General features: G+C 40.2%; 1 protein-coding gene across 2 annotated transcripts; it reads right to left on the bottom strand.

Annotated features, from left to right (window-relative positions):
• Positions 1 to 228: 228 nt before the first annotated feature.
• Positions 229 to 12169, bottom strand: LOC122535922 (myophilin). 2 transcript variants are annotated; one of them, XM_043667846.1, is made up of 4 exons: positions 11960 to 12169; positions 1570 to 1706; positions 1224 to 1431; positions 229 to 945 (listed from the first exon to the last, which is right to left on the bottom strand). In XM_043667846.1, exons 1-4 carry the CDS (start codon positions 12011 to 12013, stop codon positions 775 to 777), a joined length of 570 nt encoding a protein of 189 aa, XP_043523781.1. In that variant the 5' UTR covers positions 12014 to 12169; the 3' UTR covers positions 229 to 774. The 2 variants fall into 2 exon arrangements, with proteins under 2 accessions (XP_043523781.1, XP_043523780.1); XM_043667845.1 differs by lacking the exon at positions 11960 to 12169 and adding an exon at positions 6216 to 6296.
• Between the last annotated feature and the right edge of the window lie 988 nt (positions 12170 to 13157).

Genomic DNA, 13157 nt, shown 5'->3' with positions numbered 1-13157 from the left:
ATTTTGCACCGCAGCACTACTAGTGACGGGAATTAAAACCAAAAAATATGGCAATTTCATTGCAATTGTTTCGGTTATTTTCCCCATTTTAATGTTGCGTCGACAAATTGATCGAATTTTTTTCAATATTGTATTTATAAAATGCTCCAAATCCTTCCACTAAACTGTAATTAGGTGTCTAACAGGAAACATTCATCTTTTCTTACAATATAATAAAGAAAAACGGGGTTCCATAAGTATCACTTTTTATTACCATCAATTTTCCTAAAACTGAAGAAACATTTAAGAGCGTGGCACTTATCTTTTACGCGAAGTGTAAATCCTAAACGAAGACAAGTTCGAATGTTCGAGCATTGACATGACATGTACATAAGAAGAGGAATGATACACGATGAATCAAACAACACAACATTGACATATCTTAACTGTTTAATGTCATCTTATTCTTCCATTTCTGCTGGTTCTTAGAGCACGATGATTCTTTCATCGCATTTAATAATTATTAATTTCAATGAGAAAATTATAAAAATTTTCGTGCCTCTAAAGGACACTTCAGAAATTATGTGATATAACTTTATATTATACAATAAGTATTCGAATGCGCTTCGATCTTGTAACAATGTAAATTGGAATCTTGATACAACGTAATTTTACTTTCATGCCAAATCTTCTACCAACGTTTACAAAATAAATGTCCGTATATCTAGCGTATCTTAGGAATAAAATAATAGACGCGGGTGAAGTTTCGTTGTACAATGTTTAAATGAAACAGATTTACATGTGTCTGGTGTTGCCGAAGTTAATGCCACTCTGATTAGCACCCTTATTACTGCCGTATTGCAGACTGATCACACCCTGTCCAGCTCTTAATTGCTCTTCCGTAAAGTTGCGTACATTTTTGTCCGCTTCTTTTGGTCCGATACTTGGTTTGCCATAGTTACCAGCCTAAAAATATAGATCTTTTATTAAAACATTGATCACGAAATTCATTCGTCGCTAAATAATCATCAAAAGTTAATTCCCTTCACGAGCAATGATTCTAAATTATTCAAATGCTTCCTTGAACTTGCCCGAGCGTTATTTTAATATTTCAGTAACGTCGCTGAATAGCTCCGTAGCAATTATTTTCAAAAGAACGTATTTAACTGTCTGAGCCTTGAATCGTTTTATTTGCAGTAAGCCGGAGCTATTGAAAGAGGAAAGGATGTTACGTGCGCGTGTACCTTTCTACCGAGGGATTGCAAGCAAATTACGACCGAGTTGAGATTTTGTCTTTCCCAGAGATCCACGGTCTGGAAGGTCTCTTGCGCCGGGACGCCGAGCACTCTCGCAGCTTCGAGGAACGCGTTGATGTTCTCCATGCACTTGAAGGCCAAATTAATCTTTAAGTTAATTTTCTTCACCGATCCCTCTTTAATGTCGTTCACTAGCCTACGATGGAGAAGGAACGGATAATTAACCTCGAGAGAAAAAAGGAAAGAAAAGAAAAGAAAAGAAAAGAAAAAAAAAAAAGAAAAGAAAAAATCTCGAAGCAACATTCGATCGATATCGTTCAACGAAGTCAAGTACTTGCAAAGGAGGACTCCGTCTTTCAGCGTTTCAAAGAAATTATCCATGTCCCCGTTGGTGTTTATGTTCTCGCCGGTGATCGTTTTGATCCATTCCAAACATTCCTGCGCCAGTTCCTCGCTGTATTTGCTGTTGATCTGCAACAGAAATGCATTTACGATCAGTCTCGGTTTTCATCAGAGGCTAAATTAACAAACACGCAGGTGAAACGATCGTGAAAATAAAATTGACAGAAAAAGGCAGAAATTTTCCATCGAACGCGGAGGGAGAGGAAAAATTCAGTCGAGTGTGTCGAGGGAAAATTCAGATTTGTTAGCCATTTGCGTTTGTTTCGCGCGCGTCGTCGCGTCGGAAAGTTTCAAGAGATTCACGTCGATCTTCCGAGCTCGAAGGGGCACGAGCCACTGGCGACCGCTTGTTATTAATTATGCGATGTGCCAGTGATCCAAGTAGCACATCCTGTAGGGTCCGCGAACGACACGAGCGTAGCCGGAGTCACTGACCCAACATGGTTAAACACTTCGCTCGTTGTTTCTTCGAAATGCCTCGCAAATCTTCCCCGCGAGCGCGAGCGTCGTCACGGAGAAGATTCTTCTTTCACGGAGAAAGTTCTTCTGCGTTGCTCGAGAAGACTTGAAGACGTCCACTCGTTTACTTTCCCATTGTTACGGCGATCTTTGAGAGAGGGGAATTGTCTGAACCTTACTTTTGAAGAACGGCGAGATGCTAATCGAATTTACCTGTAAAATAAATGTCGACCCCGACTCCGAAACAGAGATCAGGGGAATTCCTTTGATCGTTTTCAAGTACCAAAACTCGAATGTTCGTTTTTTCAACTCGAGATTCTTCGCGAAAGAATTATGAACAACCACGACGACGAAGTTTGTGTATCGTGAAGTCCGTAGAGAACGCATAATGGGCGCACAGTTATTCGCGTAAAGGCTACCTAAAAAGGAGAGGTTCGTAAGCGTGGACCCCGATCGCATTCATCCCGATGCAGTATGTGTATTCCGTTAGGCATACGGTGTCTTGATCGTGATGTATTTCACGTGCCTGCGTCGTAAAACGATCTGTTGAACCTGCGCATGCAATTAGAATAATATACCGTCGATTTGACGTCTGCGGTAGCCTTGTTTCAACCGATCTCAAGCAAAATTGAAGATTGTCTTCGTTCTCGTATGTTTCTCGTAGGTTTTTTTTTCTTTTTTCTTCGAATTTTGAAACACACTGACATATGATCAGAACATGATTTCGACATGTAAACCGGAGAAGATTCGTGAACAATTCCTGTTTCTGGTTCAAAGAAGTTTCACGTGAAAAACTTTCACTATAAATTGTTCAGCGACGTTTAGTCCAATTGAAGTTGCAGCTCCATCGTGCACGAGCAATTACAACATTTTGTGCCATTAATAAGAATAATAGCGGCCGTTCGAATTCGAAGTGCTCGAGCTTTCGCGGAAGTAAATCACGTTTCACTCTTCCTCGAAGACTCTCTGTCTTGTTACCTGACCATTTTGCGAGATACATATTTTGTTGTTACGGCTCACCTTCGTCTGCGAAACACCAAAGGATAGCTCGCGATACTTCTATGTACAAACAAACTTTTTCCGCTTGTCTTACTTTGCCGTCTTATTTTAACGTGAAAGCATTTGCTGCCATCAAATCTCGCGTTCAAGCATCCCCAGTTCCTCGTATGTACATGTCTTTGTTCGCCAACGTTACGTTATTATCGTAAATCACGCAGCACATGTTATATCATGCGAGATCTCATTCTATGCACAAACTTACTTGTTAGACAGTAAATATCACATTAACGTGAAAAAAAAACATTGTGAATTGAGAATTGTTTCTCCTCGAGTAGTCTCCGTCGTAAATTAATATAAATTATTAGAAATGTTAAATTTGCGTTTGAACAGCGATAACAGATAACCTGCAGCGACAAGTGTTCCTCTACAACCGTATTTTCTCGTGTTCCAACGATAACATTCGATTCGTTCCAACAAACGCGCACTATCTCCGCGATACAAGTCCATGTACGACGTACAGCACGATGCGATTTCTATATTTAGGTATTAAGTAAGCGCGCGATAATTTCATTAACGAGGGAAGAAGGACGGCTCGCAGTCGAAAAACGCTGGCAATTTTAGGGGGAACGTGGCAGACCACCATGATTCGCTCGTGAAAGCACCTCTCAGATTACTTAACACGGGATTATAACATCGGCGAGCATTCTACGTTTGTAATTCCGCGGGATCATTTGCATAAATTTTGCTGCCGTGTCATCGGTCGCTTAGCAATTTCCCTCGCGTCACTGTGCTCTATCTTCCGTTCCCAGTATAATATCTATTGTTATACTCATTGCGAATGCAAATAAAAGTTGACTCTTTTAGTCTTTATTTTTTTTTTTATAAAATTTGAACAGGCAGCTTCCTTCCTTTCGTTCAAAGAAGAATCGTTAAATCGACACAGTGATATAAAAAAAATACGAAAAGATGATGCGGTACTTTGAAAAAGAAAAAAAATAAATTTATATAAAGTAGAAATTTACATTTATATAAAAATAAGAAATTTAAAAAAATTTATAGAATTTTTGAAAATAAATATGAGGACGCTGGAGGATTGTTAATTTTTGCGATGAAAAAAAAATATGAGAAGTTAACGCCGATGTCCCGAGAAAAGAGGGAATAAATTTGCCGTTGTAATAATTTTAAAGAAACGAACAGGCACGAGGAGGCTGAAGAATAATAGGCTTATCGTTGCATCGAATTTTAGGAAGGCCACATAGAATGTGGCACATAGAAAAGTCTCTAAGGCAAAACGAGGAGTTTGGGAACAGGGTGTGACGTCTACCGATGTAAGATTCCTCGTCTCCTCTCGAGCAGGCTCCTGAAGTTCGAAGGGCGTGGTGTGGAGTCTATTGTGTTGAAAATTATATGCGGGGTTACAGCGAGCCCTCGCCTATATCGTTCTTCTTTCTCTTTCTGACGCTTCTAAAAAGAAGTACCTGCGCTCGAGTATCTCTTGTCCAAACGAAAATACAGGCATGCTTGTCGAGATTGTGTGTATCACGATCAAACAAACGTAATTTCTTACCGATCGAAGTGAACGACGTGTCGATATTGGACTGATCGTTGCACTTGCGCGCGATTAGATATCGCATACTTGAGATATCTTTAAACGTCGTTGTATGTACATGTATTTTTCCTCTCGCTGTCGCATTTCGATTTATTTTCGAGTTCGCTCTTGTCTTTTATCGTTGAAATTTCGTTCCCTGCTTAAGGGTATTACAAACGTCAATAAAAATGTCCAAAGATCGATTGATGATCATTGCCAACGTCGTTTCCTTTCGTTCGTCGAAATCCAAAAGAAGAAATGCGCGATTTGTTGCAATGACGCGGATTGTTCTGTAAAAAAAAAGTATAGCGTGCGTCATTTGCCGGTGCAAGTGTCTGCAATTAAAGGATCGCCTCGTGTCTCTCCGAGCACTTGCGACAACGAGCCTTTTAACGGCGCTCTAGCTCGTTCACGGTCATGAAAATTGGGTCAAAGGCCTGGCCATCAATGAACCGGACGAATCGAAGGAATTACTCTACTCACGAGATGAAATGCCACCAACGGAATCATTTTCTTCGTTGCATCGAGTCCACTTAGATTAATTTACCGGCCGTAAAACTAACGTTTCTAACCGAGTTACAATTAGAGGATTATTATGCTCGACGAGCACTTCTGCTCGATCAATTCGAGATTTGCTGTTTTATCTTTGAAATTTTACCTCGTAACTAGGATTTTGCACATTCGTGGAAAACTGAGAGTTGCATATATTATGCAAAAATATCTAATATAAATATATTATACAAAATATCCAAAATAGATACAGTGGATGAAATGAATTTCTTCAGTTTCTTCTGTTTCATAAAAATTTTAAAATGCATAAAATCCGCATCCTACCAATTTTGTCTCGTTTAATCTTGATATTGATAATTACTGTGTGTTTTACATTTAAAAATATGAGAGATTTCCTGTCTAATCAATTAATTGGCCAATTACTTCCTGTCGTGTCAGAGACACGACGATTTAGAAGCAGTTATTGACAAATATAATGAATATCGAGCACGATACTATCGGTGATATATCAACGATTATCGATCAGCCGACATAAGAAAACATTTAGACTGATGTGCTACAACTTTTAGAAAGCCATCGAGTAGCGAAGATAAGCGCTGAATAAATATCAGCTTGATATCGAGTTGATATCGAGGCATGGCTCGTATGAATTTTGCATTCCCCGAGGAGTAGAATTCGCTGTGCAAGCAGTGACGCGATGCTTCTGTACAGTACAAATAAAAATTCTTTCTTACTTCGAGCGAGTTTGGCACCGCAAGCATTCCGACGTTCGAAACAGAAACGCATCGGTCGAAAATTCTTTCTCGCCAATCGGAGAAAAAAAAAAAAAAAAGGAGCGACGAATCGGTGGAATTGCAATCGGTTACATCGATTTACCTTGATCGCGAGCGCAAAGAGAACCACGTTCAAAGAGTCGTCCCTCGCTCGACCAGTTTCCATATCGGTGTAAAAATGCCGGTGACGGAAGATTTGCTCCTGGAATGATCAGTTGGCCAACTACGTTCCTTTAGAAGGTTGATTACCTTAAGTAAGAACTTCGTCGTAGATTCATCCGATGTAAACAACCTACTTTCCAACCTACTTTCCATTTTGAAATACCACGTAAACGCGAACGTTTCTGCTCGATTGCCAAGCCAATTATGATTCACGTATTACGTATCCCCGCTTTTATTCGGAATTTCAACTTCTTCGATATGTTTTTGTAACTCACTTCGTTACGACGAAACTCGATCAACTCGTCGTTCCACTCGTCTTCGCGTAGCGAATATCGAAAAGCGATACTCAGACAGTTGAATCTACAGTGATGGACGAGTTTATTCGTCCAGCAACGGAAATAAAAAAAAAAAAAAAGGAGGGCACAATCTAGATTGAGAAAAATCTAGAGAGTTGACCCAGTTTGGGAGACGCAACGATTGCGCAATTCCACGACACAGTCCCATGCAGGCAGATACGCGAGCGATTTCGAACGCGAGATCTCCTCGAAGGTTGCCTGGCTTGTCGTCGGCCATATAAGGGCCTCTAAACGAGATGAAGCTCGAACAGGTAAAACGTCAAGTACTCGGCACGTGAAACTGCGCAAGTTGAAAAAGAACGCGGCTCGTAGCTACGTCACACACGACGAGTTACACAACGTCGCTTCAATCCATTTCACCACTTTATCCCGCCATTTAAATCGAGCGTCTCTCGACCGGGTCGCACGCAACTCTGTTTAACTTTGTTCTATTGGACAAATTGCCGCTGAATCGTATTACGTTAGAATTTCGATTTTAATTTCCCCGATTATTCTCTTCAACGTGGCAAGATGTGTCGCAAGTATAATAATTTCTTCAGTTTTTCCTGGATTTTCTTGCTTGGAAATTATTATTTTCTACATTTCAATTGTATTTCATTCTCGTTTCCTAATTCTTTGTCTTTTTTATTCTCGGTGTTCGTTCAACTTTCACAAGGCCAAGCGCGATTGTTATTAACATCTCTGGGATCTCTGTTAACGAGCAGACGAGATGGAAATTGAATCCGCGGCAGAAGGTGGCCGAAGTTCATGGTTGTTCCTCGACCGTGAAATTCCCTCTAGCAATCGTGGGAATGGGAGATTGTTAATTTAAAAGAACGAGGCAAGGCCACCGGGAGGGGGAGAGCGTGTCGAGGTTGTTCCGAGATCTTCGTAACTCGGTCATTTTTCGCGGCCCGTCGACTTTTAATTAATTCTTCGCCACATCGGCTCTTCCAACAATTTCTTCCTCGCACGCGAGCGTGCGAAGCCGCGTAACTTCTGCGTCAATTTTTCACTCGATTCTCTCGGGCGTGAAGTTGAATTTCACTAGGCAGATGTAATTGCGAACGACGTTTCGTAACGCGTAGCGTCCCGTCATCGTCGTGGCGAACGATCGTTAATTAAAGCTGGTCTCGTCTCGATAACCGTCAAAAGGTATGATGTAAGAAAGATGGTATGCTTGAGTTACCGGCGAGCGAGAGAAAGTTCACTGGAACCTGTGCACTTAAACTTTATCGCGACACCTTGGCTCCGAAGAACCTCAGACTCCGTGGCCACTTCGTCTCGAGATAATTTCTTTTTAAATAGCGCCGGATGGTGGCTAAGCATTAAACAATTTCAAGCACGTTCTGCGAGTGCTTAACTTTCAAACACTTAGATCGACCAACTTTTTCTTAGATTAAACTTCGACTAAACTTCGAATAATTGTTTAAATTGCGAATCGAAATTGCATTTGAAGGCGCGAAACATGTAAAATATTTACAATAGCAAAACGTTGAAATACGCAGAGCATTGAAAATTATAGTACTTTTAATCTAAAAATTTGCACAGAAATTCACGGCCTAATCGTAGATTTATAAATTTCAAGGAATTTTGTCACAATAGCTACATAAATTTCCAGGTTTATGAATAGCCACGTACCGACGATGGCGCATTTCACTAACGGACTATCGTTCTACACGTTTTATCGAGATTCCTTCGGGTTTCTTTCAAGGTACCTCGATGAATCAGAATCGACTCGAGGAGAAGGTTCGAGGAGAGCGTTGTCGCAAAAAGTACGAGAGGGCAGAATGCAGACGTAGGATATTCCACGGACTCGTCGAGCAGAATTTGTATTGCACTGCGCGAAACGTCCTTCGCCTCTATTGCCATTGCTCGGCCTCGCGTGTCAACTAATGATTTGTGTACAAATTTACGTTGCTTAACGGGTTCTTGATATACCCGGCCTGACTATAGATCGCAACCGCGAAGAACAAAAAAAAAATTAACAGCTTGTAATTTTCATTTTTAGACTTTACAGGATCTCTGGTGAAATGTAGCAAAATTTCACTTCAATCGCGAAAGAATTTCACTATATAATTTTCAAGATTAAGATAAGAAGGTGCAACAATTTTGACAAGCGAATCATCTGTTTGGAAGCTTAATTTTCATCATTTTCTCTAGTTTTGTCAATTTTAATTTCCGGAATCATTAACGTCCAAAGAGAATACCCTTTAAGATTTCTGATGCACCAGTTCACTCACAATTGTCGTAGCGGAGATTCGAACGAGGGAAGAGGAAAGGCGAGTGGACGTAAGAATTCGTCGGAGAAGACTGAATCGTCGGATAATTACGTAAAAACTAATAAAGGAAGTGTAACAGCGAGCAAGGAACAAGTGTTTCCCGAATGTTCGCCTTCAGGCATTCGTTCCTAAAACGGAAACCACTTTATAGCGTTTCCGGCGGCTAATACAGATATCCTCCGCGCGGGGATGAAGCACGCCTATTTTTAGATTCGGAGCATAATGCTGCACATTCATCCTGCTTGGTTCCTTCACGGAAACACACGGCTACAATTGTTATCTCGCTGTTTTGTAACGATATAAAATTCGTTCCTTGATGGCGAACGACACGCGGCGCGCAATTTGAAATAATAATTCTTAAAAATATCGCGTGTCGTAAACCATAAGGGGAAAGCGGTCGAATATACAAGTACATGTTTGCATATTCAAATGTTCCCATAAACATCCGCGTATGCATGTACGTCCGTGCGATTTACACGAAACAAAATTCTTGGAATTCTTCAACTCGTTGGAAACAGAGTGCCGAGCGGTTTATTTAAAAATGCAACACATTTCGAAGGTTAGATTAACTCGAACGAACCGGCCACGACGGTATTTGCACGTTACAACATTTATCAAGAACTGGGAATAGTGTTGCGCGTGAGCATTAGACTTCGAAATAATGTATGAATGGCAACAATATATCCCTAATAATTGCTAGAACGAGGCACAGTTCTATCTCACTTCACGTCATTGTCATTGATCGTCAGTTTCCTTGTGAAACTGCCAAGAGATTATTATTAAGAGATAATTGCACCGGCTCACCCAATTTATAATTATTAAGAATAATCGTCACGGTTCGCGGAGTGAATCTTAAAAGTGAAACGCACAGATAACAATATCATCGCTGACCTCTCGTCATTTTGTTAACGTGTCGATTTCTAATGTCTCTGATTAATTAGACAACTTCGGGGACCATCAATTGTAAAGATTCGCAGAGCTTTCTAAATATTTTCAAAACAGAGTCAAATCCTAGGTATTCATTTTTTTTTTCTGGCGGTCGAATAAATATCAGCGAAAAAAAAAAAAAAAAAAAAAAAAAAAAAATAAAAGAACCAATGAACGAACCGTTGCATTCCAATAGCGATAAGCGTATCTTCGTAATGAACATACGTTTCTCCACGAGCGCCATAATGAGCGTCCTTCGAATTAGTTACTCGCCGATTGTTTCGTAAAAAAGAAACAGAAACAAGCTCGACGCCGATGCACAACGATCCCTTTGTATTTTATCCCATTTTTTCCCCCTCGTTTGATCGAGATGATAAATATCTCTCTCGTTCGTCTTTTTCCTTTTTTTTTTTTTTTTGTTTTTGATCGGGGACGTAGTTATTTTTCGTCGTATGGCAGCACGACTTGACGACGATAGTACCGTCTTCGTTTTTTGCTTACCTGTTAATAAGGAAACTGAGATTGCTTCTTTTTTTATCTTAGTTAGGTGTGTTCCTAACTTAAACATGACTGAACTTCATTAGGTATAACCGTAAACGAAACTTGGCAGCGATTAGTTATAATTTAGATTATTAATAACACAAAAATAGCGTTTAATCCCCAACTGGAATTATTATGCATCATAAAAATTCAAGTTTTCAATTTCACTAAAAATTTCAATCATGGTAAATATGAAAAATATCTTAAATTTTCGTAAATTGATTAAAATCATTCGCAATTCAACGATACTCAATATATTCGACGATTGACTATCTATAAAATTTACAAATCTACAACTTTACGATATATTGCGTACGTGCAATTTTTAATCTTCCTCGTACAATAGTATATTTTATTTAATAATAATAAAAAAGAAATTTCAGAAATATCAAACTCCGTGCGTATTCTTGCCGCCAAAGTGTTTAGAGTTTCGAGGAAAGAACTTTGTGAATGAACTCACGTGACCGACTACTCGCAAAATACTATATCTGCCGTTTAGTGTTACGAAACAGTAACAAACAAATGGATCGTATCACGTGGCAACGTAGAAATATTAGGGAGGCAAAAAGGTGAGGTCGAGGCGAAGAAATAAGTGTACCATGGCCGTCGAGTTTCGTTTCGAGGGACGCTCCCTTCTTTGGCAACTGAGTCTCTCATTTTAATTCCTCGGCCGAAAGAAAGGATCGGTCGGCAGCTGTTGCTCGAGCGCACGATTCTCTGCGAGGTGAGTTCGATGGAAACGCGCCGGTATCTCAGGTGTAACGAAAGGAAACGACCTTCGACCATGTCGAAATAATCTCAGATAATCTTCCTCGCGTTTGACACATTTACGTTTGCATCGCGATATGTCATTTCCGAATGAAACTGCAGTTTCGCAATTTCCCTCAAACTTGTTACGAATTCGTTCTTCCGTTCTTTTTTTTTACAGTGAGTGCGCGATTTTCAAGCTCGAAGAGAATCAATTTGAACGTGAAAGTTTTTCTAACAAGTCTGCATAGAGTAAAATGATCATGGCATGTATAAAGTGAAGCTTCCCGAGAGTATGGAAATAATCATTGAAATACAAAACAATGCACTTTGGTCTTTTCTTTTTTGTAAAAGTTTTAAATTTCTATTTACGCAAAACTTTATGGAGCAGTCTCACGAATTCGTGGTAGAAAGCAATCACGTCACGATCATCCTGCGGACAGCCACGTTCTTCCACGCTCTGCATTCTAATTACTCACGGGATTACTCTCCGATAAGCGTCTGACACGAGTGTTGTAATCTATATACACGATTGACCGACACGTACGTACATACGGGGCTACGATAAACGTGTGAGTTGTTCTAACGTTCCTAAACCTCCAATAAAGCGTCTCGGCGACGTTTACCAAGTGTAAATTCCCCCTCTAATCCCCTGATCAAACAACTACCTGTCAATAAACAATACGAAACTGTCTCTTCTCGCCGATCAAATAATTTTCTCCAATAAAATCAAAAAGGAAGAAACAAAAAAAAAAAAAAAAAAAAAAAAAATTCCACCGTCAAACGTCAGTGATCGATATCACAAAACAACTACCACACTGCCGTAACAACATAATAATTCATGTACAGAGCACTGGTGCAACGAACCCTATCGAATCGCGCGTGCGCCGCCACCCTTAGTAGGTCGAATTCCTCCGAGGGATGGTTCTCGCAGTAGGTCACGAACGACCAAACGAAAAAGATGCTTATGCTACGAAAGATGAGAAGGGTATTGAATCACCTTTCTCTGCGCTTCCGCCGCGAATCCAGACTTGGTAGCCCTGTTGTTGGCCATTCTGTTCACCCTGTTGTTGTACGACCTGTTACACCAAACGAAAACGCACAAACGGTACGGACGATCGTGATTGTTGTGATGAACGGTCGTCGTACGAAGTTCACTGTCCGATGATTGCGGCTCGACTGACGCGCCTCGGGACCGTGTGCCGATCGGCAGGAGTCCTTTCGACGCTTATTGGCCGACCCGGGACTGGTCGAGTTTGAGTTTTCGTCTGACGCCGCGACACGTGACCTCCGTTCTCCAGTCTGCCACGAAGGTGACGTCAGACGTCTTTCGTCTCTGACGAATTCCCGGAGCCGTTCTCTCTCTCTCTATCTTTTTCTCGTGCCGAAATATTTCCAGAGAGTCCACTGAATATAGTTATCGTGTTGTAACAATGATGTTCCTACGATCAGATTGCTTGGATCTTTTCAAATTTTATTCGATTTAACAAATGGAATAAAAGTAAAGTACTCTTGACGAATGAAGACACTTTAAATTATGGTACGAATTGTGAAAGAATTTTGAAGGAAACTCTTGAAAATATTTGATGATAATCTTTTCCTTCACGATTGTTTAAAAGTATTTTATGAAGAAGTTAAGAATAAATCAAGCTCGTGTGTAGAGAAATAATTTTACCTTTTTCCCCATAAACGTTGCTTTGCTGATCATGTGTGCCATGTGACTTGATTTGTTTGCACCGGTGACATCAGCCTCGGATATAGGCTGACAAATTCTTCGAATGGAATTCTATTAAAAAGAATCTTTACGTTAAAATAATCTTATCGGGGCATTGCATTTCGAAGAATAAGTACTCCATTCTAATAACTATCTTTCATCTATTTTTAAAAATTCGAACGAACGTGATTTATTTTTAAAATCTTGCTTCGTCTCTTGATCTGATAATTTTTCTCAAAATTGTTTCAAGGAAGAAAAAATAGTTTTTGTACGAAACAGGACAATACAAATTTTTACGAGACGCAGGAATGCAAGCTAGGTCGTGGAACCTGGACGATGAATACAGATTGTAGAATCCTTCGACTACCTTCATCCTGACCACTTTCTCGAGCCGCTCTCCTGTTGCTTTAGGATGCCAGGAGAACTCGTTCTGGAAACGGAACTGGCAGTAAAACGACAAAGAGTTTTCTCTGTGTGCATTTCA

Source organism: Frieseomelitta varia, unplaced genomic scaffold (assembly GCF_011392965.1).
Source record: "Frieseomelitta varia isolate USP_RPSP 00005682 unplaced genomic scaffold, Fvar_1.2 scaffold_787, whole genome shotgun sequence".
Classification (NCBI taxonomy): Eukaryota; Metazoa; Arthropoda; class Insecta; order Hymenoptera; family Apidae; genus Frieseomelitta; species Frieseomelitta varia.
The sequence above is the reverse complement of the archived record's forward strand: the minus strand, read 5'-3'. Positions and strand labels throughout refer to the sequence as shown.

What these genes read in the sequence shown, in the direction of transcription:
- LOC122535922 (XM_043667845.1), bottom strand. Translation starts at nt 6,281, where the DNA reads ATGGAAAGTAGGTTGGAAAGTAGGTTGTTTACATCGGATGAATCTACG. An exon ending in CGACGAAGTTCTTACTTAAG is followed by an intron (nt 1,707 to 6,215) that starts GTAATCAACCTT and finishes TTTCTGTTGCAG; the next exon opens with ATCAACAGCAAATACAGCGA. An exon ending in TGCAATCCCTCGGTAGAAAG is followed by an intron (nt 946 to 1,223) that starts GTACACGCGCAC and finishes CTATATTTTTAG; the next exon opens with GCTGGTAACTATGGCAAACC.